The following is a 27688-nucleotide window of genomic DNA, read 5'->3' on the forward strand; positions in this document are numbered from 1 at the left end:
GGTGACTTGATAGAGGGGTTTCTTCTTTATGTTACTGCGTATGTTAATCAAAATGGCTTCTTTGTTATGTTAAAAGTAAGACTGCCTCTTTGTTATGTTAACTGGTGAGAGAGTGCTTTCTCTCACAGCTTGTTTGGGTTATAATTACTGATAATGAGAATTGTATTCATTTGTTAACCAACTGGGATAGATGTTATTCTTTCTTGTGGGTCTGTAAGCCAGTGTTGTGCAGGCTTTTGGGGAGTTGGAGGGGAGATCGAGAGGAAGACAGACGTGCTGGGAGTGCTCAGGTCTATCACTTCGGGTGGTCCCAAGCTACCAGTCGTGGGGTCAGAGTAGATCGCAGGTGAAGAAGGAAGGTCCCGAGCTCCAACTATGTGTGCACGAAGAAACTGAACTTTGATAAGTCTGGCACCTTTTCTTGTTTCCACTCATTCCTTTTTGTATTCTATCTTTATTAATTTTATGGTCCAAGTAAGATGTATAAAGTGTAATTTGTAAAATGTACATTGTGTGCTGGCTGATGATTGATGTTTGAGGCCATAACAGGTGGCATTGCACAGCAACCGACGCAACCATGAGATAAGGTTGGGCAGGGGGCGGGGTCTCCCCTAGATATGTACGAGCCGCTGTAGCTGAGCGTTACAGAGGTTTATAAAGTAAGTAAATATACAATACTGAGAACATAGTTGTAGAGTCCTTGAAAGTGATTCTATAGGTTGTAGAGTTACTTCACCTTGAATTTAAAAGGTATGTTGTGGGTAGCCCCTTGTGACGGAGGGGTTATCAGTCAAGGGGGCTGACTGGCCTGGAAAGGTGTCCACCTCGAGTGCTACTGCAGTGGGCAGCATGCAACTTGGAGAGAAACCCATGAGACACAGGAGCAAAATTAGGCCATTTGGCTTATTGAGTGTGTTCCAAAGAAGGTGGAGGTGCCCCTGGTGCCAGTACCCTTTCCATGATGGTAGAAGTTTGTTTAAGGATGGCTTGTCAAGAGTAGCTATATAGGCATGCAGGCAATGTCTGATGAATGGTGTGGAGTCAGTAGGCTGGAGATCTGTGCTATACGACTCTATGCCTCGTACGATTAGCGAAATTAAACCCTCACACAAGTCACGCTGGGAACTAGAGGAGATGGCACACTCACTGCTGCGCTGTTCAGGGAGTTGCAAATCACCATCATTGCCTCCCAAAGATGCTTACCTCTGCCTCTGCCCCGTCCTCGCCTTCCTCTCTCCGAGGTCCTGCCAAAGGTCCCACTGCTTTTTGCTCCGTCCAACCCATTCTCCTGGCCCCGAACTGCACAGGGAAGAAATCCAATTGAGGAGTTACATGTGGAAGGGGCACCTGAAAATGTTCAATGCTCTCCACTGGCATTTACAAATGTTTGGTCAACTCGAATATCCTCATGAACAGAAGGACATGGTGGGGAGATTTCGAGTTCAGTAACTCACATCTTACTGAAGTCACTGAGAGGTTCACAGGTCACTGATACACATAAGCTGAAGAGACCACAGCTCCTGAAGAGAAGTTCAAATCCCATCGACATGGGTGGATAGTTAACTCATGTGAATCAGTGGTACATAGAGTTTAGACTAAAATCAAGTCAAAAGTTCCACTAGTGAACCCAGTGATTAGCAGGGGAAGAAATAAGCTATTTTTAACCATCTGACCAGCAAATGGTTACGGTATCAAGGCTCACCAACGTCTCAATCTCTCTGTCTCCATATCTAGAAACAAACTATCCATTGACATCTTTTATAACCTACCGATTCCCATGGTTATCTTGACTTTAACCCTTCACAGTCATTGGTCATTGTAAATTGTCCCGTAATTAGGTCAGGGTTAAATTGGGGCTGTCAGTGGATTGCTGGACAGTGCAGTTTGAAATACTGGGAGGGCTTATTCCATACTCTATCTCTAAACAAATACAGTCCGCCCTCCTTATCCGTGAATTCTGCATGCGCAAATTCAACCAACCGCGAAAACCCAGAAGTGCTCTACCAGCACTTGTTGTTCGAGCACGTACAGACGTTTTTTTTCTTGTCATTAGTCCCTAAACAATGCAGTATAACAACTATTTTACATAGCATTTACATTGTATTAGGTATTATAAGTAATCTAGAGATGATTTAAAGTATACGGGAGGATGTGTGTGAGTTATCCTGGATTGGGATTGAAAAAAATCGGAAGTTCTCTTCCTAAGTAAGTCGGAACAGGTACATCTGGTATTATTTAGTGTCAGTTAGTCAAACATTTGTCTTCATATATAGTATATATTTTACCTTTCTATGCATATAAAACACTTAAGATCATATGTTTCAGTGCTGGGCACGGGAACAGGTTCGATCTTGTGACAGATCGCTCCTGAGTGCGCTCAGCGCCGTGCCGGTTAATGTGGAGGATCAAAAACCCAAAACCCAACAATTAAACCATCGGGGCAGAGCCTTTCTCACTTTATCCTTTAAAATTGTTCCAATCGTTGACCGACTTAGCCTAACACTTTTCCAATGACCGATGGTGTTTCACCTCTTTCAGATCACTTTATAATTTCCACTTTACTTTCAACCGTTATCGTGATTATTTTTGTGAACAGAAACACTGCAGATTCAGATCTCTGCCGCTGGGTCCTAAGGTCCACCGCATTGAGACAGGCTGAATACGGGACGAGCATCCGCGAATTTTGGTATCCGCGAGGGGTCCCGGAACCAATCCCTCACGGATAAGGAGGGCCGACTGTAATCACTCTTATCCCACTGCCCACCTCCGACTTAACAGGAATCAAAAACACATGTAACATTCATTAGCTGGTCCATTGCAGCTCTTCCCCAAAGTTTCCAACAAATATTCCTCGCTCAAACAGGTGGTTTAATAAACATCACCTGAAATGGTCCTAAAACCACTTAGCTCATAGCAGCTAGGGCAGGGGTGGGCAAACTTTTTGACTTGTGGGCCACAAAGGGTTCTAAAATTTGACAGGGGGGCCAGACCAGGAGCAGATGGATGGAGTGTTTTGGTAATACACCTCATAAGAGAAAATAAAATATCATGGGATATGTAGAAAACATGTGCTTTAATTTCAATTGAAAATGAACAAATGCATTACAACAAAATATCTGTCTTTGAAGTCCCATGGTATTTAGCTATTTATTGAAATGACTTTAAAACACTGAAAATTAAATGAATAAAATACAGCTTTTTTTAATAGTAACAGTTATTATTTTAAAGCACTGAAAATTCTGTTATCCTTCAAGATATTATCATCATCACTCTCCTCCTGACTGTCTTTATTTCAAAAACGGTAGGAGATGCAGGTCTACTTGTCCTGCTCCTTCTTATTCAATTGTCCCCTGTGCCAAAACTCAACAACGACCAAAAATATTTTCAAATGCATTTTTTACATAACACAACGAAGAAACTTATTTTTAATTTCAGTGGGAACAGTGTTGTTGGTCTCCCTTTTTAGCCAGCGCATCAAAGTCTGGATTTAGTTTTGTTGTGGCGATTCTCAGGATGGATCTGAGGTGTTGGTCAGTTAACTTGGATCTGTGGCTGGCTTTGTTGATGTTCATGACGCTGAACGCCTGTTCACACAAATAGGTCGAGCCGAACAAAGAGTAAAGCGCAAATGTGGAGTAATAAGCTGCACCTCAACAAAGGTCAATGTGTAGCGGTGTGCTACATGCAGCGCTAAAATTACGACATGGAGTCGGTAACTGCAGTCGAAGAAAAGCCTCCCTCAACCTGCCCCCTGTGGTGCAGAGGCTCCAAAGCTCCATGCAAATCCCCACAGGCTATCTCCCTTAGCCGGAACGCTGGCTAATTGTGAGCCGGTTCGGATGTGCCAGGAAATGGGTCGCCACAAATGTATATAGAGTGCGTCATCTATTGGGAAAACGCCAGAATTGCGGGGAAAAAAACATTAACAAGGTTTATTAATATAATTTCATCAAGTTCTGTGGGCCGGATTAAAAAGCTTAACGGGCCGCATATGGCCCGCGGGCCGTAGTTTGCCCATGCCTCAGCTAGGGTGATCTCATGGGAGAAGTGCCATCATCCATATTGTGCAGATCCCAAGCCTACTTCACTTGGCAGGTCGAGATTTGTACATTGAATAACCACCCCCTGAACATTGTTACATGCACAGATTGGGGGTGGGGGTGGTTCTGCTAGCCTTTGATAAATCTTACTCAGAATTCTGGAGCAACATCCTTTGCTGGAGAATGCTGAGAAAACAGAACTCACTCCTCATTGATGAATGATAACTGAGGTCAGGTGTGTACCAGGGACAAAGAGAAGGGGGTTAGCTTCTGGGAGGGATGGAAGGATTCCATGGTGTCACAGTTAGTCAACATCACTTCAACACATACAAACAAGCTGGATGAGCTCAGCAGGTCGGGTAGCATCTGTTAAAACGAGGTCCTGACGAAGGGTCTCAGCCCGAAACATTGAGTGTTCGTTTCAATGGATGCTGCCCGACCTGCTGAGTTCATCCAGCTTGTTTGTACGTGGGGATTGGACCACAGCATCAGCGGTGTACTTTGTGTTTACTATTAGTTACATCACTTACACTCTCTGCCTCGGCTTGCTCCCCGTCCTCTCCGGCTTCCACCAACACGCCTTCGGCTGAACTCCCGGTCTCGGTCACGAACTTCTTTGCCTTCATCATTTCCTTCCGCCTGACCGGCTTCTTTCTGTCCTGCTAAGCTCTTTTTCTTCCCCACCATCTCCCAAGAATCCTGTGGGGGAAGAGGGATTGGAGAGAAAGCCAATAGTCTGAGCAAAGGGCTGGGCCACAGGAATCCTCTCTTGCAGAGTTGCCACATTTTACACTTGCTGCCTCATTCTATCAAAACACAAACACACACACACAGAGCTGGCCACCCCTTCTCCCTGATCAACTGACTGACATTGGACCTAATATAGCATTCACAAAGGCAAAGAAGTGAAGATAATGGACAACACGCTAAATGTTAGAGGAAGGGTCTCGGCCCAAAATGTCAACCCATTAGTCATCACCACAAAAGCTGCCTGACCAGCTGAGATCCTCCAACATTTTAACTGTGCTGCGATGGATTTCCTGCATCTGTAGAATCCCTTGTGTTTGAGATACTGGACAGCCAGCCATCACAGTAGTGTAGAAGAGGGCAAAATGCCAGTGATCTGGGTTTAGTTCCCGCTGCTATCTGTAAGGAGTTTGTATGTTCTCCCTGTGATTGTGTGGGTTTCCTCTGGGTGCTCTGGTTTCTTCCCACAGTCTGCGGGTTAGTAGGTTAGTCGGTCACATGGGTATAATTGGGTACCATGGGCTCACTGGGTCTGTTACCGTGCCGTAACTCTAAACAAATGAACTAATAAAAATTCTGGCCTAGTTATTAAAAGGTGCACCAGATAATGTCTCAACCCCTCTGCTCGAGCAACCTGGGTTTGATTCTGACCCACTGCTCTGTGTAGTGCTGTGTTGCACGAGCTCTGTGACTATATGACCCCAGTACCACACCCACCCCATGCTAGCAATTGAAACAAGAGTGGATATGGGCAGGCGAGACAGAACAGGCTACAGTGTAATCAGCAGACAAGTGCCACTGCTCCAAAGGGCTGAATGGCCTCTACATGTTGAAAGGAAATTTAATAATTTTCCTTTTAAACGCAGAATGGTATTGTAGCAGCGAGTGCAACACTATTGCAGTGCGATCGATGTGCATGTGACAAATAATGCTAATCTGTCGCTTTTGACCTGGAGCTGAGTCAGTACGGAATAATACAGCTCAGTATAGACCCTTCAGTCCACAATGTTGTGCTGCCCTTTTAACTCCAAGATCAATCTAACCCTTCCCTCCCACACAGCCCTCCATTTTTCTACCATCCATCCATGTTTCTTAAATGCACCTAAACTAACTGGCTCTAACAGCGCCCTGGAAGGGCATTCACTGTGTAAATGAAGGTTACCACGAACATCTCCCCACCTCCCATACTTTCCTCTGATCTCCTTAAACTTATGGCTTTTGCCCCTCCTATTAGTCATTTCTACTCTGGGAAAAAGTCACTGGCTGTCCACTTGATCTATTCCTCTCATCATCTATACCTCTAACCAGGAAGTTGGCCTTCCATCTATCGGGCAGAATACTCAGGCAGGGCAGAAAGAAAGGCAGGTGCGCGCACACATACACACACACAACAACAACCACCCAACTCTCTCAGCCACACTACTTCCAGTTCCTACATAGAAGCAGTACCGTGTCTGGGTTTCCTTCCAGGAGTACATTGATGGCCCTGTTGACATCACCGTTGCAATCGTGCAGAGCAATCATGCACTCATCCTGGTTTTTGCCTGTGATGTCAATCAGCTGCGGAACAGAAGAGGCAGTCCGGTCAGTTGAAGTTCACTCTTATCTGAACCGCGGGCAGGATCAGAAGCCCAGATGAGCAAATGGAATAAGGCAGGGCAAACACAGCTGAGGCAGTGGGTGGCACTCGCAGAAGCCCCAAGGAAACCTCCACACCTTACCAGTACAGCCCAGTGGGAGGGAATCATCGATACAAGAATCAGTTTGCACCCTTGCCCTGGAAGATAATCTCAGCCTTACTCCCACCCCCATCAAAAAAAGCAAGCTGACTAATCCAGTCGTCATTTAAAATGGCACCCAATCAACTTGTGCCCAAAAACAGAATTAGAGAGTTGGGCTCTCAAATGACTAAACTTGCGCAAATCACAGGCTCTCAAAGAGCGCTTGAAGCCATTTGACCCATTTACCCTTTGCCGGCCCTTTGAACTAACTGCTTCTGTTCCTCCCTGACACCTTTCCACAGCCAAGTCCAATATTTTTTTTCAGCAAAAGGAATTTAAATCACAAGTCAGTGTAGAATAAAAGGACACCTGCACACTTATCCCTTCACCCCTACTAGCCCATCAAAGTTGCCACCAGGTTTTAATATTTTTTTTTATTAAGATAAACTTCAGCCTATATCTCTCTAGATACCAGCTCCCTAGCCCCTGGAAACAGATTTTGATGTGCTCAGTCTAAACAGTTTAATTCCACTTTCCTTAAAGGTTTGCTGAGCTAAGCAGCTCCAGTCTGAGCTTCCCACAGCTTACTCCCCCACAACCTATTAAAATTAAATTGTGCTGTCAGTTAATCGAGTCAGCTGCTTATTTGGGACAACTCTTAAAGAACAAAAACTAATCAAAACCTGGGATTCCCTTTGTTCATTTGGGACACTATGCTGCTTAACTGGAACATTAGACCATTGTCAAATAGTTTCTAACTAGCATCAATCGCGTGGCCTTTAGATACTCCACTGTGCTTAGAGCAAAGTTTTTATATAGTGCCAGTTGCATGCGTCTGTTCAAAAAGCAGTGAGTTTATTTAAATTATTCTGTATTTCATTTAAATACATAATCTGTTACCCTGTTAAATAGTAGGGTTTTTTTAAAAAAAAACCTTTTTAACTATTTCTATGAAACTGGCTAATTGGAGGAGCTACTTAATTGGGCCAAAATGTACTGGTCCTGATGTGTCCCAATTTACCACAGTACTTGATGTTCAACTGCCAATGAGTATCAACCATTTGAAATGTTACAAAACTTCTGTTTTGCATGAGAAGGAATGCCCCAGCCTGCCACAGCAAATTAATTAAGATTGCTGCTACAATGAATCGTTGGCTGAGCCCAAAGCTGATCCACCCACACACCAAATGAAACTGTCTCCAGAGTCCAGGCATCTTCCTGCTAATACTGACCTGCTTTACTTTCTCTTCAAAGTCAGCATCATTGTGGTCTGAAATCATTTGTGCAATTCGTATCTGCTCTGCTGTGGCCTTGAAGGGTGGGGCAAAAAAAAAACACAAAGGGAAAACGTGATAGACAAGAGGCAGCCGTAATGGTTTAATCTGAGAAAGAATGATCTTGGTTTGGGTTTCAAACACCAGAAATACAATTACCATGGGCACACCCACTCCTCTGCACTACATCAGTTTCTCCCCACCATCTTACCTACAGGATACAACTTGCCAACCCCCCTAACATCTGTGTTGTAAAGCTTCCACTCAACCACCAGATCCAGATGTGGCTACTCCCCCACCCTCACCGGCTATTGGACAGCTCCAGATCTGTTAACTGCCGAATACAGTCACACCCCAAAAGCAAGATGCAGCTTCCTCCACACCCCATCCCATCCCCACATGCCATAACTGCTGGGTGCAACCTGCCCTAACTACATCATGGACTGACTCAAGCATGGCTGCAAAAGGAGGGCCGTTGTGAATAGGGCTCGCAATGCCATCCCATAAAAACCCAGTGCTACAGAAACAACAGAAGCTTGTAAGACCTGGGAAAGAAAAGATCTTTGAAGATGGGCTACACCTGGGGACAACTGAAAGACTGGACCAGGTCAGAGGATTTTGTTGACCTACAATCAGCAGCCTACACACCTATAGGGGTGATGGGCTTGAGAGACAGAGACAGACACAGACAGAATGAACTACCCTCCCCACATCATGCTGGCAGGGGCATGCAGCTGTGCACAGAAGGTATCGTTTGAAGAGTGGGTTTAGTGATCAACACTCTCATAGCCAGATGAAGTGGCAATGACAGCCTGTGGGAACTTGCTGTGCGCACAGCGGCTGCCAGGTTTCCGACTTCATTCCAGCGAAAGTGGTGGTCGCGGGTTCAATTTCAACATTTAAGAGAGTACGTGGATGGGAGGGGCACGGAGGGCTATGGTCCGGGTGCAAGTTGATGGGACAAAGCAGAACAGTAATTTGGTACAGACTAGATAGGCTGAGGGGGCTGTTTCTGTGCTGTAGTGCTCTATGACTCTATCACGGTTTCTCACTGGCTCTTGGGAGCTTTGGGCCGCTCAGTGCAATGGGAGACAAGTTTCTGGAAGATTTGATAGAGGTATACAACATAATGAGTATAGATAGGGCAGATGCAAGCAGGCTTTTTCCACCAGGGTTGGGCAAGAATAAAACTAGAGGTCATAGGTTACAGATGAAAAGTGAAATATTTAAGGGGAACCGGAGGAGGAACATCACTCGAAGTATGGAACGAGCTGCCAGCGGAAGTGGGGGATATAGATTTGATGGCAGAATTTCAGAGAAATTTGGATGTGTATATGGATTTTTTTTGGGGGGGGGGGGGTGGTATGGAGAGTTACGGTCCAGGAGCAGGCAAAAGGGATAGACAAAATAAGAGCTTAACATGGGCTAAATAGGCCAAAGGCCTCTTTCTGTGCTGTCGTGTAGGAATGACAGAAAAATGGAGGACTATGTGGGAGTGATGTGTTAGATTAGAGTAAAAGATCAACATTACATTGTAGGATGAAGGTAATAAAATGTTCTATGTTCTAGACACAAGAGACTGCAGATGCCGGAAATCCAGAGCAACACACATAAAATGCTTGAGGAACCTGGCAGGTCAGGAAGCATTTATGAAATGAATAACAGTTGACTTTTTGGGCCAAGGCCCTTCGATCATTCCAGCAACCAGCCAATTCACTCAACTGCTTGGGGCAGATGTTTCACTCCCTTCCTCTTCCCCATCAGGCACCACTGAGTTCCAGGCAGCCTGCGGCACCTCCAGCAAGTGAGCTAGAGCCAGTCAGCACTGTGTCGTCAGCTGATTTATTTTTAAACAGGCTAACTCCATCAAGTGACACCCAGTTGAAGTGGGTGTGGGGTAGGGCAGGGAGGGTACAAACAGAATGGCTGGAGGAAGTGATGCTTTACCTGCCCCTACCAACTCCAGTTGGGACTTGATGGCACATTATCCCTGATCTCCTCCGCCAGCCAACAGAGTTAATTTATAGCCCGAAGGTCCCAGCAAGGAGCTGCATTAGAGCTGCAGCACAACTTTAAGCACAAAATTAAATCTAGTCAGTTCAAAGAACATAGAGCATTCTCTCCATTCCATAAACCCATCCGATTTTCTGGGAAATGACTGTTAGATGGAAGCAAGGAAGTGTTATTTTGAAGGAATGGGAGTGGGTTATCTGCCCACTGGAGGGAGGTTACCTGTGGCCGCTGTTTCTGCTGTGTCTGATTCTGTGTCTGTGTCTGATCCCAGTTGCCTCGAGCTCGACTGGTGCCCACCGATGTCATCATTTACAGTATATACAAATAACAGTATTTACAAGGTAGAAACCTGTAGGGAAAGAGGAAAAAAGACAGGTGAATAGAAATCTCCTTTGTGAAGTTAGACAGCACAGAAACAGGCCCTTCTGCCCTATTCATACATTCCGACCAAATTGCCTCCCTTTAGTCAATACTCCTCTAAATCTTTATCTATGGACAATAGCTTTTTAAATACTGTAACTACATCTGTCTGCTCTGAGAGCTGATTCCAAATGCCCATCATCCTGCATGCAGAGGACGGTAATCCTCAGGTACTCCCAACTAAAACCCATGTCCTCCAGTTTTAGACTCCGCTGAATGTAGAAGGGGTCCCAAGACTGCATTTGAATGTGGATGCCAAGTCAAAAGGGATTTGTCAGTAAGCAGAGTCTCACCCCAAGAGCTGCTGTCTACATCTTCAAAGTTCAAAGGAAATGTTTCAAAATATGTATGTCACCATAGATGACCTTGAGATTCATTTCCTTGCAAGCATTCACAGAGAACAATCAAACCTATTTTTAAAAAAACAGACAACCAATGTGCAAAAGAAGACAAACTATACAAATAATAACTAAGTAAATAAATAATACTGAGGACATGGGTTGCAGTGTCTGTGAAAGTGATTACATAGTTTGTGGAAAGTTCAAAGCTGTGGCGAGTGAAGTTTTCCACACTGGTCAGGAGCCTGATGGTTGAGGTGTAATAGCTGTTCCTGAACAACACACACAAAATGCTGGAGGAACTCAGCAGCCCAGGAAGCATCAATGGAAAAGAGCAAACAGTCAACATTTCCTGCCGAGAATCCCAAGGAAGGGTCCTGGCCCAAAAGGTCAACTGTTTATTCATTTCCATAAGATGCTGCCTGACCTGAGCTCCTCCAGCATTTGTGTTGCTCTGGATTTCCAGCATTTGCAGATTTTTCTCGTGTTTGTGGCAACTGTTCCTGAACCTGGTGGTGTAGGTGCTATGGCTCCTGTATCAGGGAATCAGTTTATGTTTTGAGATTCACATCCTTATTCTTAACAGTACTCCATGGTCCTATACACTGTAGTCTTCTGTCAACCACCAAAAGTTCCCCGATCTCTCCATTCCCAATTTTCATCTCTCCATTGGTCTGACACTCAGCAATTTCCTCACCAAACCCTTCTTTTTATCTTTATCATGGATGCTCCTTCACTGAGCAAGCTTTAGGCCACCTGTTTTAGTATCCAATTCAGCATAATTTTTTTTAAAAACACATCCCTGTTAAATATAAACACAAGAGATTCTGCAGATGCTGGACTTCGTTAGAACTGAAAAGTCTTGGCCTACCTAGAGTAACGCCAGACAGTTTCCCAACTGTGCTGTCAATCACTACCACCTCACCCTATCCTTGTTCAATACAAGCACTCATACAGATTTTAGAAAAAGCATAACAGTTTATGCAGTGCAGGGTCAGAGTAAATCTTAGGCGATCAAGCCAACTTCTGAAGACAGAGAGAAGTACGGCAAAAAAGGAAGTGGTAAAGCATTTAAAATAAAACATATTTTATTTTGAGGCTGAGGATAAGAAATGAAATCAGAAAACTCTAAAAACATTGAGGCAGGGCAGCATTAGGCAGTTAACGTTTCAATGCTGGGACACAATCTGGAAGGGGAATGTGGTTTTATTTTAGCTTTGTGACGACAATGTGGCCCAGCTCCACTTGAAGGCAGCATTTAATTCTTAGCATTGTACTCTTGACAGGTCTCTACATTCTTAGAAGTTTGAGGAGGATTTGGCATGTCACCAAATGCTGTAACAAACTTATACAGATGCAGTGTTAAAACTACCTGACTGGTATAGCATTTCTATTACAGACAACTGCAAGAATTTACGGAGAGTAGTGCCCAGTCAATCATGATCACAGTCCTCCCAGCATTAAAAGCATCTACATTAACCCTGCCTTAGAAATGTGGCATCTGTCCTCAAGAATCCTCATGATCCAGTCATACCCTCTTCTTGCTGCTACAGAAGACACAGAAGTCTACAGTCCCACACCGCAAGGTTCAAGAACAGATACTTCCCTACAACAATCAAGTTCTTGAACCGACCTGCATAACCCGTACACATCTTCAGTAACAGAACCCTATGGACCACATCCATTTGCAGAAATGAGGAATTTCTTCAGCCAGACAGTGGTGAATCTATGGAATCCATTACCACAGATGGCTGTGGAGGCCAAATAATTGAGTATCTTTACAGAAAGAGGTTGGAAAATCCTTGATTAGTCAAGGCATCAAAGATTATGGGGAGAAAACAGGAGAATGGGGTTAAGGGGGCTAATAAATCAGCCAGGATGGAATGGCGGAGCAGACCTCTTTGGACTAATGTTCTTTTGCACACATTTGGTGGTTGTGGGTTCAAATGCAACATTCAAGAGGAACTTGGATAGGTATGGGGTGTAGAGGGCTACGGTCCAGGTGCAGGTTGATGGGACTAGGCCCAACAAAAGTTCAGCACAGATTAAATGGACCAAAGGGACTGTATCTGTGCTGTAGTGCTCTATTTAAATCAATTATTTCCATTTAGGACCTCTACATATTTCACAACATATGCCAGTGATATTAAACCTGATTCTGTATGCTTGTGATGCTGATGCACAGAACCTTTCTCCTCTACCCATACTTCAGCATAATTGTGTAATTCACTTGAACTGAAGTTGTGGAAAGACGGTACTGGCAATGAAGATAATCAGAGAAGCTGGGATTATTTATTTACCATCTCTCTGTCACTCCCCGACAACTAGTGCCTTTATCTGTATGGACCCAACGCTCAGGAACTTCCTCAACAAACTCCTTGTTTTCTCTCTCCAGTCTATTATGGGTGCTCCATAAAACTTCCGTCTGACTTAGGGTCATGCCCCAATATCCAATTCAGCATCTTTGGTTTTTAAAAAACATCACTGGTACCCACCTTCCAGTGACAAAATTCACCCCCCCCCCCATTCCCCACTCTGACCTCTCACTTCTTCTTACCTGCCTATTACTTCCCCCTGGGTCCCCTCCTCCTTGCCTTTCTACTATTGGAGAGTGCACCATCACATTCTTTCTTCTCCTGCCCTTGACCTTTCCAACTCACCTGGCTTGACCCATCACCTTCCAGCTAGCCCCATTCTCCTCCCCCCACCTTTTGCGTCCTGAAGGAGGGTCTTGGCCTGAAATGTCAACTGTTTACTCTTTTCCTGTCAGGAGTTCCTTCAGTATTTTGTGTGTTGCCTTGGATTTCCAGCATCTGCAGACTTGCTTGTGTTTGTTAAAAATAACTTACATACAGTGTTGGGGTGTATGAGGTGTCCAGGTAGGGGTATTACCTCTGGAGAAGGGGTTGCCATGTCCATTCTGGGGCAGTTCACTCACTTTTGGGCCCCAATGGACAATCAGCTCTCAGCAGTGTCTCCAAGTAGCTGTTTGTCTGTGACAGTGGCCACACCTGTATGTCTCTGCCTAGACAGGCGGGCTACACCAGGTGAGGGACATGCCTGCCCTGGCATGCAAAGTCAGCTCCAGTGGACTGGCCGGATGAGATCCATAGAGAAATGCCACAGCCAGGCAGGTTTCATGGAGAGCAGAGGGCATGAGAAGGCAAAGAAGTCATGGTTATCCACTGCAACCGAGGAAGTCCCCAGTTATGACAACTACTCCTACCACTAGACTTCCCAGGTCAAGAGACTGGAACTGTCCCAGTGCAACAGCTTTTCCACTTTACAAATTCACCCACACAGGTTTCCTGTCATCGTTGGACAAGACAGATAACCACCATAGCTAGATATTATTCCAAAATGGAGGGACAACTGCAAAGCAGCTTATCAAGGTTAAGGAGGGACTTCACTGAAAATTTATGATGCAAAAGATGGCTATTAAGCTAGTTGAACTGGTTCAGCTATCCAAACTATCCCCACCTACATCTTGTAGCTCTGCACATCACAGACACAGGCTGATGAGCCTTCTGGCCTCTGCCACACAGTTACTCACAAAGTTCCAGACCTTCACCACCCTCTGGTTAAACATTCCTTTATTTAAAAAAAACTTTCCCTCCTTTAAACAGCTGCCCTCCAAGTTACTCTAACTTCGTACAATTAGATCTTCCTCAGCTCCCTCCATCCTAAAGAATCTCTGCCATGCAATTTTACCTCATAGTTCAAGAGGAGCAGTTTAAAAATTCCTGTGGTTAAACAAGAACAGGTGAACAGGTAAATAACCAAGGAAAATTATAAAACATATGCAGCAACATTTGGAACACTCTCTGAAACACAAACATACGGGATGCAGAGAGTGATTCTAAGGATAGATATCAAGAGGTGTTCCACTCTGGCTGCAATAGGGGTGCAGAGACATTTGGGACAAAACTAAAAGTGGTGTCATAGGTAGAATGGGTTGTAAAGAGAGCTTTTGGCATATTGGCCTTTATTAATCAGAGTACTGAGTACAGGAGTTGGACTGTTACATTGAAATTGTATCAAGATGTCAGTGAGGCCAAACTTGGGAGTATCGTGTGCAATTCTGGGCACCTGCCGACAGCAAAAGTATCAGTAAGATTGGAAGAGTACAGAGAAACTTTACAAGGATGTTGCCAGGAGCTGAGGAGCTGAGTTACAGGGAAAGGTGAAAGGCAGCAGAATGAGAGGAGATTTGATAGAGGTATATAAAATTATGAGGGGTATAGATAGGGTAAATACAAAAGTTTTTTCACTGAGATTGGGTGAGACTTTAACCAGAGGTCATAGGTTAAAGATATTTGCCTGATTGTCTCAAGAGGGAGGTGAGAGTGTAGAGACACCTGCCAGTACAAAGTGGTGGATGCAGGTTCAAATTCAATATTTAAGAGAAGTTTGAAAATGTACATGGACAGTGGGAGGGTATGAGGGCTATGGTTCAATGGGGGTTGATGGGACTAGGCAGAATAACACTTCAGCACAGAGCAGGTGGGCCAAAGAGCCCATTTCTGTGCTACAGTGCTCTATGAATCCATGATAAAATGTGCAACAGGATATCTCAGTCCCAGGGTGAACATATCAAATACAGAGATCAATTATGTGGGAAGAGGGATTTGGAGGTCGCTATGCCTAATCTGGTGTTTTTGTGCAGGAGGAGGGATTTGGGGGTCAATGTGTTTGATCTTTTCTTTCTTTTTCAATCTTTTTATTAAATTTCATATATAAAAAAAAACAACACAAAATAATGAATAGATTACAGATTCAATAAACTTGAGATTACATTAGTAATAGGATAATAATATCCTATTAAAACATCCATCAACAAAAGGTGCATAAATCAATCAAGTCTATGTAAATATATATGAAAAACAAAAATAATCGTCGAAAAAAGAGAAAAAAAAAAATTGAAATTATATATGAGAAAAAATATATAATGAAAAAAAATACTAAACTAACACTAACATGGGCAATAATAACACTTTATAAATATATAAAGGTGTCAAGAAAAGAACTCCAGAACTCCATACCTGAACAAGTATAAGTAGAGAAAAGGATCTGAAATAAGCCAAATTAATTCATATGAAAGTGTCGAATAAATGGTCCCCAGGTTTCTTCAAATTTAATTGAAGAATCAAAGATAGTGCTTCTGATTTTTTCCAAACTCAAATAAGAAATAGTTTGGGAGAGCCACTGAAATGTAGTAGGAGGATTTACTTCTTTCCAGTTTTGTAATATAGACCTTCTGGCAATTAATGTTACAAAGGCAATCATTCGTCTGATTGAAGGGGAAAGTTGATTGCCATCTTCATTTGGTATACCGAAAATTGCAGTAATAAAATGGGGTTGTAAATCGATATTCCATACTGAGGAAATGACATCAAAAATGTCCTTCCAATAGTTATGTAAAGTGGGACATGTCCAAAACATGTGAGTCAATGAAGCCACTTCTAAGTGACATCTGTCACATTGAGGATTGATATGCGAATAAAATCGGGCAAGTTTATCTTTAGACATATAAGCTCTATGTACAATTTTAAATTGTATTAAAGCATGTTTAGCACAAATAGAGGAGGAATTAACCATTTGTAAAATTTTTTCCCATTTATCTGTTGATATATTACATCGAAGTTCTTTTTCCCATTCTTGTCTAATTCTATCCGATATTTCTGGCTGTATCTTCATAATCATGTTATAAATAAAAGCTACTAATCCCTTCTGACAAGGATTAAAAGTAAAAATCAAATCTGAAAAATCCGATGGAGTTGAATTAGGAAAAGATGGAAGAATTTTATGTAAGAAATTTCTAATTTGTAAGTATCTAAAAAAATTAAATTTAGGTAATTCAAATTTGTTGGATAGTTGATCAAAGGACATCAAAGTACCTTCAAAAAAAAGATCACGAAAACATTTTATACCTTTCCTTTTCCATATACTAAAAGCTTGATCTGTCAATGAAGGTTTAAAAAAAAAATTACATAAAATAGGGCTGTCCAAAGCAAAGTTTTTCAGATTAAAGAATTTGCGAAATTGAAACCAAATTCGTAGTGTATGTTTAACAACAGGGTTAGATATCTGTTTATTGAATTTGGCTAAATCAATAGGAAGAAAAGAACCAAGAACGGAAAATATAGAATATCCCTTAACCTCACTACATTCCAAATTTACCCACTGTGGGCACACAGGTGAATCCAAATCTAGTTTCCAGTACATTAGGTTACGAATATTATTCGCCCAATAATAAAATCTAAAGTTAGGTAAAGCTAGACCACCATCTTTTTTAGACTTTTGTAATTGCCTTTTGCTTAACCTAGGATTTTTATTTTGCCAAACAAATGAGGAAATCTTTGAATCAATATTATCAAAAAAAGATTTAGGAATAAAAATTGGTAAAGCTTGGAATAAATATAAAAATTTCGGTAAAATCATCATTTTAATAGCATTAATCCGACCAACTAATGATAAAAATAAGGGAGACCATCTAGTAGTAAGTTGCTGAATTTGATGAAGCATAGGTAAAAAATTCAGTCCAAATAAATCTTTATATTTCTTGGTGATTTTTATACCTAAATAGATAAAGTTATCAGTAACAACTTTAAATGGCATCCTATCACTCAATAAAGTTTGCGCGTTTAAAGGGAATAACTCACTCTTATCTAAGTTTAACTTATAACCAGAAAAACTACCAAATTGAGCCAACAAGGATAAAATAGCAGGAATAGACCTACTAGGATTAGAAATATATAACAACAAATCATCAGCATAAAGCGATAATTTGTATAACTTCTCATTACGGGTAATACCAAAAATATTAGGAGACTCACGAATAGCAATAGCTAAAGGTTCTAATGCAATATTAAATAATAAAGGACTTAAAGGACAACCTTGTCTCGTACCACGAGATAATTGAAAAAAAGAGGATCTATAATTATTTGTAAGAACAGAAGCAACAGGTTTATAATATATTAATTTAATCCATGATATAAAATTAGGACTAAAATTAAAGTTTCTCAATGCATTAAATAAATATGTCCATTCAACTCTATCAAAGGCTTTTTCAGCATCTAATGAGATAACACATTCTGGGGTTGTAGGTGATGAAGTATAAATTATGTTAATCAATTTTCTAATATTAAAGAAGGAATATCGATTCCTAATAAAACCAGTTTGATCTTCTGAAATAATCTGTGGTAATACCTTTTCTAATCTAATGGCTAAAATTTTTGTAAGAATCTTAGAGTCTACATTTAATAATGATATAGGGCGATAAGATGCACATAAGGTAGGATCTTTATCTTTTTTAAGAATTAGAGAGATAGTAGCTTCATAAAACGATTGAGGTAATCTCTTCTTAACAAACGCATCATTAAAGATTTCACATAGCCAAGGAGAAAGCAATAAAGAAAAAGTTTTAAAAAATTCTACAATAAAACCATCAGGACCAGGAGCTTTCCCTGAATTCATTGATGAGATAGCCTCTCTTATTTCATCCATAGAAATAGGAGCATCAAGCAAGCTACAATCTTCATCTATCAGTTTAGGAATATTCAAATTATTAAAAAAATTATCCATCGTAAACCGGTCACCGTCAAATTCTGATTGATATAAAGATTTATAAAAATCTTGAAAAGTGTTATTGATTTCTTTATAATCAGTAGTTAAATTACCGTCTTGTTTACGAATTTTAATAATTTGTCGCTTAGTCGAAATAACTTTTAATTGATTAGCTAACAATTTACCAGTTCGATCACTATGAATATAAAATTGAGCCCTAGTCTTAATTAATTGATTCTCAATTGAAGAAGATAATAATAAACTATGTTCCATTTGAAGCTCAACTCTCTTCTTATAAAGTTCTTTGGTAGGAGTAACAGAATAAATCTTATCAATTTCTTTAATTTTATCCACCAATAAAGCTATATCTGAATATCTTTGTTTTCTTTTACCAGCGGAATATGAAATAATTTGTCCACGAATAAAAGCCTTGAAAGAGTCCCAAAGTATTCCTTTATCAATCTCTTCATTATAGTTTGTTGAAAAAAATAAGTCAATTTGTTGTTTTATGAAGGTAATAAATTCTGGATCTTGAAGTAAAGTAGCATTAAGTCTCCAAGATCTAGTATTGATAGAAGAATCCGAAATCTTGATAGATAACTTGTGTTTGATCCTGTTTGTTCAGTTTTTTTTTTATGCAGGAAGAGAGATTTGGGTGTCGATGTACCCGATCTGTGATGGTAGAGTCATGTGGTGATATAGCATGGAAAAAGCCCTTCTGACAAAATTATACTCTCTGCTAGCCCCAGATGCCCGTGTTCAGCCCAAATCTCTCCAAGCCCTTCTCCTCCATTAACCTACGACCTGTTGAGCACTTCCAGCGCTTACTTTGCCCTCATTTAGTTCCAAAGGTGAATGGTGGACTGTAACCCAGGAGGGGTTACCAATCAGCATACCTGTCAGCTGCCTGCCTCTCTACAAGCATCCCTCAGCTCTGAGTAGAGATGCTCTTGGCTTAGACAAGCTGATCACATCAGGTAGATGGAGTCATACAGCACAAAAACGGGCCCTTCGACCCAACTGGTCTCAACCACAGATTCCATCCTACTCATCCATGTTCAGCTATAAACCCTCTAAGACTTCTCCCCCATGCACTGTTTTATTTCATTTTATTTAGAGATACAATGTGGAACAGGTCCTTCTGGCCCTTTGAGCTGTCCAACCCAGCAACCCACCTATTTAATCCCACCTAGCCTAATCACAGGACAACTTGCACAATGACCAATTACCCTATGAACCAGTACTTCTTTGGAATGTGAGAGGAAACCAGAGCACCTGGAGGAAAGCCAGAAGGAGACAATACAAACTCCTTGGAGTGACAGAATTGCACTCTCAACTCCAACACCCCAAGCTGTAACAGCATTGTGCTAACTGCGACGCCCCAAATGCCACTTAGATGTTACAATTCTTTCCATCTCAATTTCTTGTGGGAGCTCACTATCCTCTTGATGTAAACAAGTTACTCTTCAGGTCTCTTAAATCTACCCCCCATCCTGCATCTTTGCTTAAACTACAAAACAAACCCTTAAAGTGAGCAAATACAAAAGTAAAGAATTAAGATAAACAAGTGGCCACAGTGGGTCAAAGGGCCTGTTTCTGCTTTGTACATGACTGTGAATCCTCAAGTTTCTCACAAGATACCATCTCAGCTCAACATTCAAAGCACACTGATGGAAGTATTGACATTGAGGAATTTTTTTAATCTTTGTAAATAAAATATCAGGCTGGTGTCTCCACCCCCTCTGGAAGAGTGAGGGCTTAGAGACATACAAAGTTATGAAGGGAATGTGTAGAGTATAGGGCTGACATATTTCCCTGAGAAAAAAAAGAGGGGGGGGGGACACAAAGTAAAAGGCAGGATTGGACGGGAGATGAACATTATTACTTGGAGGGCTGTTGGAAAGAGATAAAGATTAGCTTTATTTGTCACGTGTACCCCGTATTTTGAATGTTCGCTTTACAACAGCTCGCTGTTACGAAGGACCTATATTTGTAACTGTTTTCGCTAACCAAAGAGGATTTTCGATTTTACGAAAAATAGATGCCCACGTTATACACGTGTTTACCCTGAGAAAATCTACCATGACAGTGAAGTTTTGTGCAGGCAGTTGAGCGCGCATGTGTGTATGTGCCAATTTTTTTTTTCTCCACATCGATTTTGGCTCGCTGTCTTCACGATTTTGATAAGTGAAACTACACTGTAAATACAATATTTCTATTTTATATAGGCTGCATATTTATCATATCATTCCTGTTTTTACTATATGTTTGTGTTATTTTAGGTTTTATGTGTTATTTGGTTTGATTTGGTAGGTTATTTTTTGGGTCTGGGAACGCTCAAAAATTTTTCCCATATAAATTAATGTTAATTGTTTCTTCACTTTACGACATTTCGGCTTACAAACAGTTTCACAGGAACACTCTACCTTCGGATAGTGGGGGAAACCTGTACATTGAAACATACAATGAAATGCATCAATTGTGCCAAATCAAATCAGCAAGGATTGTGTGGAGCATCTACATATGTCGCCACACTTCCAATGCCAACGTCGCAAGCCTGTAACTGTTTTTTTTATCCAGACATGTTACGATCTTCTGAAGAGGCGGAAGGAATTTAATCCAGTGAAAAAATCTTTATGGGAAAAGGGCTATAAATTTTTGAGCTATCCAGCAAAATTGATAATTTTCCTGGATAACGAAGAAAGAAGATTTTTCGTTGACTACCGGAAAGTGGAGGAATTTGTACAAGAATTACCTGATGTCCACGAAGAAGTAAAGAATTATAGAAATGAAATGGACTAATGATGAAGACTGAAACAAGGTTGGACTTTATGGACATTTATATTAAAAAAATAGTTGAGGAGTATTAATTGGGAGTAGAGACATTAATTTTTTTTTTCTTCACTAATATATTTTCTTTTTTTTGTGGGGGAGCTGGAGGAGCTCCTGATCGATGGCTGCGAGTTTCACGTGTACAATCATGGCGATTGCCATGACCCGTAAAATTGGGGGGGGGGGGGGGGTAATGTTGTGTTCTTTTTATTCGCAACATTAGTGGGGGGGTATTTTGTTTTTTTTCTTATATATTAGTTATCTTTCTTCATTTTTCTTCTCTTTTGCCTGGATGGTTGGGGAGAGACTCATAGCAACGTGGAGAATTTCAAAGAGTTCCCAAGGTATTATGAATGATTAATTTACTTAATTTTTTAAGTTTTAATGTTAATGGAATTAATGGACCTGTGAAAAGAAAGAGTTTTAACATATATTAAGAAAATGAAAGATATAGCTTTTTTACAAGAAACACATTTAACAGAAACAGAACAAGAAATTAAAGAGGGATTGGGTTGGAAATGTCATTGCAGCTTCATTTAATTCAAAATCGAGAGGAGTTGCAATTTTGGTTAATAAATCTTTACCAATTAAAATACAAAATGTAATAATTGATTCTGGGGGGAGTTATGTGATTACACATTGTCAAATTTTTTCAGAATTATGGACTTTTATGAACATTTATGCACCAAATGAAAATGATACAAATTTCATACAAGAAGTTTTTTTGAACTTGGCTGACACACATGATAAAATATTAACAGGTGAAGATTTTAATTTTTGTTTAGATCCAGTTTTGGATAGGTCAACTAAAATTGCTACAAAATCAAAAGTAATAAAACTAACTTTATCATTAATGAAAGATTTAAACCTGATTGATAATATGGAGGAAAATTAATCCAAGAGAAAGAGATTATTCATTTTATTCAAATAGACATAAAACTTACTCAAGGATTGACTTTTTTTATTATCAAAAAATATTCAAGATAGAGTGAAAAGTGTGGAATATAACGCAAAAATACTGTTAGATCATTCCCCCTTCATAATGAGAATGATAATGATGGTTAAGGAGGAATCGATTTATAGATGGAGATTTAATTCAATTTTATTAAAACGTCAAGATTTTCGTGATTTTATGAAAAAACAGATTCAATTTTTTTTGGATACAAATTTACATTCAGTTGAGGATAAAATTGTATTATGGGAAGCGATGAAAGCATATTTAAGGGGTCAGATTATAAATTATACATCTAAAATTAAGAAGGAATACATGGCAGAAATAGATCAATTGGAAAAAGATATCATAAAGTTAGAAAAAGAATCTCAAAGATATATGACAGAAGAAAAATGAAGACAACTTGTTAATAAAAAACTACAATATAATACACTCCAGACATATCGTACAGAAAAATTATGAGAACTAAACAGAAATATTACGAATTAGGTGAAAGATCACATAAAATTCTTGCTTGGCAGTTGAAAACAGAACAGGTTTCTAAAACAATAAATGCACTTAGAACAAGTGTAAATAAGGTTACCTATAAACCTTTAGAAATTAATAAAACATAAAAAATTTTATACTGAACTATATCAATCAGAATCACAAAATAAGATTGCTGAGATAGATACATTTTTATCACAAATAACCCTTCCAAAATTAAATCTGGAAGAACAGAAAGGATTAGATATGCCCTTTACATTAAAAGAGGTTGAAGAAGCTTTAGGATCACTTCAGAGTAATAAATCCCCAGAAGATGGTTTTCCTCCTGAATTTTATAAAAAATTTAAAGATTTATTAATTCCTCCTTTTATGGAATTAATATACCAAGTGGAAAGAATGCATAAACTCCCACAATCTTTTTTAACAGCGATCATAACTGTATTGCCAAAAAAAGATAGAGATCCTTTAAAACCAACATCATATAGGCCCATTTCTTTGTTGAATACAGATTATAAAATAGCAAAAATTTTATCTAATAGAATATCTAAATATTTACCAAAATTAATACATATGGATCAAACAGGTTTTATTAAAAACAGACAATCAATGGATAATATAACACGGTTACTTAGTATAATTCATTTGGCACAAAAAAGAGAGGAAATGAGTGTGGCAGTTGCTTTGGATGCAGAAAAAGCATGATAGATTGGAATGTGATTTTTTATTTAAGGTATTGGAAAAATATGAGTTAGGAAAATCTTTTATACAATGGATTAAAACCTTAAATACTAATCCTCAAGCTAAAGTAGTTACAAATGGTCAGATTTCAACACCATTTTGCTTCATAAGGTCAACTAGACAAGGCTGCCCATTATCACCTTCTTTATTTGTATTGGCAATAGAACCATTAGCTGAATTAATTAGAACAGATTCACACATTGGGGGCTTTAGAGTTAATCAAGAAGAATATAAGATTAATTTATTTGCTGATGATGTTTTGATTTATTTAACAAACCATTGCAATCTTTGCAAAGATTATCTTTTAGATTGGAAGAATATGGGAAAGTATCAGTGTATAAAGTAAATTGGGATAAAAGTGAAATTTTACCCCTTACCAAAGGAAATTATAATCAATGTCAATTAGTAACTCAATTTCGATGGTCAATAAATGGGATATTTAGGTATTATAGTCGATAATGATGTAAAAAATTTATATAAACAGAATTATTTGCCATTATTAAAAAAAAAGGATCTTGATAAATGGATGATGTTACCACTAACATTAATAGGTAGAGTTAATGCTGTAAAAATGAATATATTTCCTAGGTTGCCATATTTATTTCAAACTTTACCAATACAATTACCTCAGAAGTTTTTTCAAGAACTGAATAAATAAGTAAGGAAATTTCTTTGGAAAGGAAAGATGTCAAGAATATCATTGTAAAAATTGACATGTAAATTTGATTTAGGAGGGTTACAACTTCCAAATTTTAAGAATTATTATAAAGCAAATCAACTTAGATTTATTGCGTCTTTTTTTGATGAAGAAAAACCGGCATGGATTAGAATAGAATTAGATAAGATAGGAGAAAATATACCAGAAGATTTTATATATAAATGGGAATCTAAATGGACACAGGAAAAAAAAGAATCTCCTATATTAAGACACTTGATTGATTTATGGAATAAGATAAATATGGACGATGAGATAAAGAAATCTTTATTAGCAAAAAGAACTTTAATTCAAAATAGGCTTATTCCTTTTACAATGGATAATAAACATACATAATTGGTTCCAAAAGGGGATTAAATATATAGGTGATTGTTTTGAAGGAGGTATATTGATGTCGTTTGATCAATTAAAAAATAAATATAAAATATCAAACAACACCCTTTTCTGTTATTTTCAATTAAAGGCTTATTTACGAGAAAAGCTGGGTCAAACAATGTTGATGCCAAAATCTAGTGAAATAGAAATATTAATTCGAAAAGGAAAAATTAAAAAATTTACATCTTGTATGTACAATTTGATTCAAAAACAGACAATTAAATCAAGACAAAAATGGGAATTTGATTTGAATGTTAAAATTGATGGAAAAAAACTAGTCAAGATTATGTTCTGATAGTATGAGAAATACAATAAATGTTCAACTTATATAATTGATGTAAAAAATTATATTGTATTAATCTATAACACCACAGAAAATAAATAGATTAAATTCAAATATGTCTGACCAATGTTTTCGATGTAATCAAGAAATTGGTACTTTTTTACATTCTACTTGGTCTTGTTTTAAAATTCAACCATTTTGGATAAATTTAAGACTTTTATTGGAACAAATTACTGGAGTACAACTCCCACATAGTCCAGTATTATTTTTATTAGGAGACATTGAAGGGACAATACCTAAACTTAAATTGAATAAGTATCAGAAAAAATTTATAAAAATTGCATTGGCAGTAGCCAAAAAAGTTATCGCAGTTACTTGGAAATCTGATTTATATTTAACTATAGATCGTTGGAATAATGAAATACATAGTTGTATTCCACTTGAAAAAATTACATACAATCTAAGAAATGAATATGATATATTTTTGAAAATTTGGCTCCCATACCTACAAAAGATAGAATTAAATACATAGGTCCTTTGAAGATAAAATTATAAAGTAATTGGGGAAAGTAAAAAATATTAAAATTATTTTGAACTCCATGGAGCATGTGGGGATCCTCCGATATCCAGGCAATCTTTCTCTTCTTTTTCTTTCTTTAGATAAGGGTTAAGGGGAGGGTTAATATTATTTTTCTCACTATTTATTATCACATTTATTCTTTGTAATTTTCTAAAATTTAATAATTTTTTTTCAAAAAAAGTCTGTAATTTACTAACCCTAACCGTACAACACTGAAATGTGGGAGGAAATTGAAGCACCAGAGGAAACCCACAAAGAATGTGCAAACTCCTTACAGACGTGAGCTGGAAGAACCCCAATCTGACAGCTGGCTCTGTAAAAGTGTCATGTTAACCATTAGGTTGTCACAAAATTCACTACCAAATCAAGAGGTGAAAACAAAACACCCCCACAGGAGAGCAGTACTTGGCTGTATACATGAAAGGAAGAGACTTGTAGGGCAATGGACCAAGTAATGGAGGATGCAATTGGACCACAGGAACAATGGATTGAGTCTCCTTGATGTCCTGATTCTGCCAGCAAGATAGGAAATGATTAAATAAGCAATCAAAAATTGTCTCTTTATAAAAAAGACATTCCTCTCCAAAATCCACATCTAGAGAATGGCCACAGCCCCAATTACCTGGAGCACCCACTTCTTTCAAGGATACAGTCTCTGCACAGTAACCCAACATCAGACCCAAACCTGGCCAATCTTCCAAAGACAAAAGCAATACCTACATCAGGCTGCTGTTTATTGACTACAGCTCAGCGTTCAACACAATCTTACCCTCAGTTCTGATCAATAAGCTCCAAAACCTGGGCCTCTGCAACTGGATTCTTGACTTCCTCACTGGGAGACAATAGTCTGTGTGGATCGGAAATAACGTCTCCACCTCATTGACAATCAACACCGATGTATCTCAAAGATGCACGCTTACCCCTCTGTTCTACTCTATACTCACGGCTGTGTGGCTAAGCACAGCTCAAACCATCTACCAACTTGCCAACAACACAACTATTGTTGGCAGAATTTCAGATGGCGATGAGAACAGGAGTGAAACAGATCAGCTGATTGAGTGGTATCACAGCAACAAACTTGCACTCCACCAAGGAATTGGTTGTGGACTTCAGGAAGGAAGAATCAAGGTAAGTCACACAAACTCATTGAGGGGTCAGCAGTGAAAAGGGTAAGCAGTTTCAAGTTCCTAGATATCAACATCGCTGAGGACCTATCCAATCCTGGACCATTGATGCAATTACAAAGAAGGCAAAACAGTGGCTATATTTCATTTGGAGTTTGAGGAGTTTGGCACTTCCCTGAAGTAGTTTACTAATTTCTGCGATGTACTGTGGGTTCTGGCAGAGACCATTCTAACTGGTTGTGTCACTGTCTGTTATGGAGATGCCACTGCACAGAATCAGAAAAGGCAACAAAGTTTTAAACTCTGCCAGCTCCATCATGGGCACTAGCCTTCCCAGCAGAAGACACCTTCAAACGGCAATACCACAAAAGGTGGCATCATCATTAAGGATCCAGGACGTGCTCTCTTCTCTCTGCTACCATCAAGATGGTGGTTCAAGAGCCTGAAGATGCACAATCAACATTTCAACAATAGCTTCTTCACCTCCGCCATCAGATTTCTGAATGGACCGTGAACACACGAATGCTGCCTGAATATTTTCTCTCTCTTTTTTGGCACAATTTATTTTAAGTTTCTTTTTACATATACTTATTGGAATTTACAGTTATTATATATTGCAAAGTACTACTGTCCCAAAACAAATTCCATGATATATGCCAGTGATATTAACCCAATTCTGATGCAAGTCACAAATAACAGAGGGAAACAATAATGCCTGTATTTAATACAGAAACCGGTCTACAGAGAGGAAGAATTCTGTACATTGTCTTGTGATGGGCTAAAACTCAGCACAAAAATATGGCCATTAGAATATAATCAAGCAAGATCCGGGTTGACCACAGGAGGATCAGAATGCATGTCAGAAACCTAAAGGAAGAATCTCAAAGTGCCCATGCAAGGAATCCTGAAGGTAGGTAACAAAGAACAGAACAAATAGGATCAGACTGTTTGGCCTCTTATGCCTGTTTTTCAAGCTGAAAATCTTCTGATTCCCTTAATGTACATAAGCTATTTTCAATGAACAAAAAGATCGAACCTCCAGGAATGGCATTTTAAAGAATCAGCAACCTCACTGAATAAATTTTAGTATTTGGCTCAAACTGAGCTCTACAGTCCTTGACTCCTTGGTCGGGTGAATTGTCCATCCTTCACTGAGACCGTCAAGAACTTCAAAATATTATGAACAGTTTCAAATCTGTAAGACCAAAAGATATAGGAGCAGCAGTAGACCATTCAGACCATCAAGTCTGCTCCGCCATTCAATCATGGGCTGATCCAATTCTTCCAGTTAACGCACACCCCTGCCTTCTTCCCATACCTTTTAATGCCTTGGCTAATCAAGAACCTATTTATCTCTGCCTTAAATGCACTCAATGACTTGGCCTCCACAGCCACATTTGGCAACAAATTCCACAGATTTACCACGCTCTGACTAAAATAATTTCTCCACATCTCTGTTCTAAATGGACGTCCTTCAAACCTGA

The 27688-nt window shown here is 39.4% G+C and overlaps 1 protein-coding gene across 6 annotated transcripts in view; it reads right to left on the reverse strand.

Annotated features, from left to right (window-relative positions):
* ubap2l (ubiquitin associated protein 2-like) overlaps positions 1-27688 on the reverse strand; it is a 139822-nt gene that overhangs the window by 72051 nt on the left and 40083 nt on the right. For all 6 annotated transcript variants that reach the window (XM_059980183.1, XM_059980187.1, XM_059980185.1 and 3 more), the window contains exons 2-6: positions 10015-10144; positions 7741-7818; positions 6237-6347; positions 4571-4739; positions 1204-1299 (exon numbers count right to left, since the gene is read on the reverse strand). In XM_059980183.1, coding sequence (XP_059836166.1) covers positions 1204-1299; positions 4571-4739; positions 6237-6347; positions 7741-7818; positions 10015-10104 — 544 coding nt within the window. In that variant the 5' untranslated portion in view covers positions 10105-10144. The remainder of the gene's footprint in view (positions 1-1203; positions 1300-4570; positions 4740-6236; positions 6348-7740; positions 7819-10014; positions 10145-27688) is intronic.

This window comes from Hypanus sabinus, chromosome 9 (assembly GCF_030144855.1).
Source record: "Hypanus sabinus isolate sHypSab1 chromosome 9, sHypSab1.hap1, whole genome shotgun sequence".
NCBI classification, from domain to species: domain Eukaryota; kingdom Metazoa; phylum Chordata; class Chondrichthyes; order Myliobatiformes; family Dasyatidae; genus Hypanus; species Hypanus sabinus.